We start from the raw sequence: 1972 nt of genomic DNA on the forward strand, positions 1-1972 counted from the left end.
CCCCCAGATCCCATGTGCCTCTCAGCTGTGGTGCACATCAGCTCCACATGGCAGGGGCTGTTTCGGGCAGAGAGGGCTTGATGGACCATGATCCCAGTGCCCAGGCAGAGTCCAGCAAGGGACAGAAAAGGGTATCCCAGCACCAGCATCCCAGGGACTCACTCATTACCTTCTCACCCTTTTCCCCCACTCCTCCAAGCCCCACGTCGACCTGTAGGGCAGAGAGGAGCTGTCAGAGCACTCGGGGCAGGGCAGCAGCCCGTGGGCAGGGAGAAGAGAGGGCAAAGCTTACAGTTCGTCCTGGGGGTCCAGTAGGTCCCTGAAAGAAGGGCAAGGGAAATGGGTTAAGAGGAGCTGGCATGGATCCAGGACTGTCTCTGGGGTGGGGGTCACACATGGCCCTGCATCACTCACCGGCTCTCCACGGTCACCCTTGTTCCCTGGTGCTCCAGGGCTACCCTGTGGGAAAGAGGGACTGGGTGAGAAGGGGAGAGAATGGGGGACCCGTGGTGTGGTGGAACCCCTGGGGTAAGTGTGGGTGCAGGGCAATGGGGTGTGAGGTGTGGTGGTGCCCATGGAGCAGTGGGCACACACAAGGGGGTACTCACGTTCCTGCCTTCAGGACCTGGGTCCCCTGGGTCACCCTTCTCCCCAGGGAGGCCACGGTAGCCAGGGAGGCCCTGGTTGGAGGGCAGAGGGAGGGTGTGCATTAGCAGGAGCCACCCCAAAGGCCACAGGCATCTCACCTACTCCAGGGTGTCCCCCAGCCCCACACTTACCCGGGGACCCCTGTCTCCAGGTTTGCCAGGTGGACCAGTTTCACCCTGTGGGGAAAGAGGGGGTGAGCGGGGGGCAGTGGAGAGGGGGACAGTGGTCCTGGTGGGCCCTCACTTACCGGGGTGCCTTCGTCACCCTTCTCTCCTGGTTCTCCCTGTAGCACAGGTCAGCGGGCACCGGCCAGGGTAGAAAAGCACAAGTCACCAGCATCCCCCTGCTCCCTGACAGCCCCTCATCTCCTCGGGGCCACAGTGCCCCATGGTCCCTGGTCCCACCTCCCTTTTGCCCCATACTACCTCCTTGCCTCGCATCCCAGTCTGCCCCGGGGTGCCCGCTCGGCCCGGCTCCCCCTTCTCCCCTGGCTCCCCCGGGTCGCCCTGGGCAAGGGAAGAGGCAACAGGTCAGGGCAGCATGGGGGCAGCACAGGGGCTGCCAGGGGGAGAAGAGGCACAGCCCCTCCAGAGTCCGATGGACAGATGGATGGATGGACAGATGGATAGAGGGCAGAGCTTCCTGCAGTGACAGTACCTTCGGGCCACTCCTGCCTGTGAGGCCAACGATACCCTGGTTGTTGAAGAGAAGAGCATGTGTCACCAGGAACCTCAGTGACCCCGTGCCAGGGTAGGGACCAGGATCATGAGCCAGTGCCCTGGGGTGCACTCAGACTCACCCGATCGCCCTGCTCGCCTTTGGGACCGGCTGGTCCCGGGATGCTCAGGCCAGGGGCACCCTAGACAAAAAAGGATGCAGCGTGTGGGGCAATGGCACAGGCACCGTGAGTCCAGGGAGGTCTGTGCTATGTGCCCTGTGCCTTCCATCCTCAGGCAGTACTCACACGGGCACCTTTATCTCCTGTATCGCCCTTGGGGCCAGGAGGTCCTTCTGGTCCTGGGAATCCTCTGTCACCCTGGAGCAAACAAAATCAGCATGCCAAACCACCCCCTTTTTCCCCACTGCAGCTGTGGACAGCCAGGCCTGGGACTAGGACAAGCATCCCCTCAGGTCAATGCCCAGCTGTGCAATCCCCCTCCCAGGCCATGGCCATGCCCAGAGGACAGGAGGGCACAGCTAGGGCAGGGTTACCTTCTCTCCTCCAACACCAGCCACGATAGGAGCCTGGGGGGGAAGCAGAGGAGACCATGCTGGGTGCTGCCCGTTGCTCCCTGTCCTGGGGCTGGGACAGGCAAAGGTGGAC

At 62.9% G+C, this 1972-nt stretch overlaps 1 protein-coding gene across 1 annotated transcript in view; it reads right to left on the minus strand.

Moving 5' to 3' along the window:
- COL7A1 (collagen type VII alpha 1 chain) overlaps window positions 1–1972 on the minus strand; it is a 28936-nt gene that overhangs the window by 15193 nt on the left and 11771 nt on the right. The window contains exons 37-46 of the mRNA XM_029958340.1: window positions 1613–1684; window positions 1448–1507; window positions 1306–1341; window positions 1074–1154; window positions 896–931; window positions 780–824; window positions 609–680; window positions 415–459; window positions 293–319; window positions 170–211 (exon numbers count right to left, since the gene is read on the minus strand). Of these exons, the coding sequence (XP_029814200.1) occupies window positions 170–211; window positions 293–319; window positions 415–459; window positions 609–680; window positions 780–824; window positions 896–931; window positions 1074–1154; window positions 1306–1341; window positions 1448–1507; window positions 1613–1684 (516 nt within the window). The remainder of the gene's footprint in view (window positions 1–169; window positions 212–292; window positions 320–414; window positions 460–608; window positions 681–779; window positions 825–895; window positions 932–1073; window positions 1155–1305; window positions 1342–1447; window positions 1508–1612; window positions 1685–1972) is intronic.

The sequence above is a fragment of the Manacus vitellinus genome, unplaced genomic scaffold (assembly GCF_001715985.3).
Source record: "Manacus vitellinus isolate BGI_N305 unplaced genomic scaffold, ASM171598v3 scaffold_14_pilon, whole genome shotgun sequence".
Taxonomy (NCBI): Eukaryota; Metazoa; Chordata; class Aves; order Passeriformes; family Pipridae; genus Manacus; species Manacus vitellinus.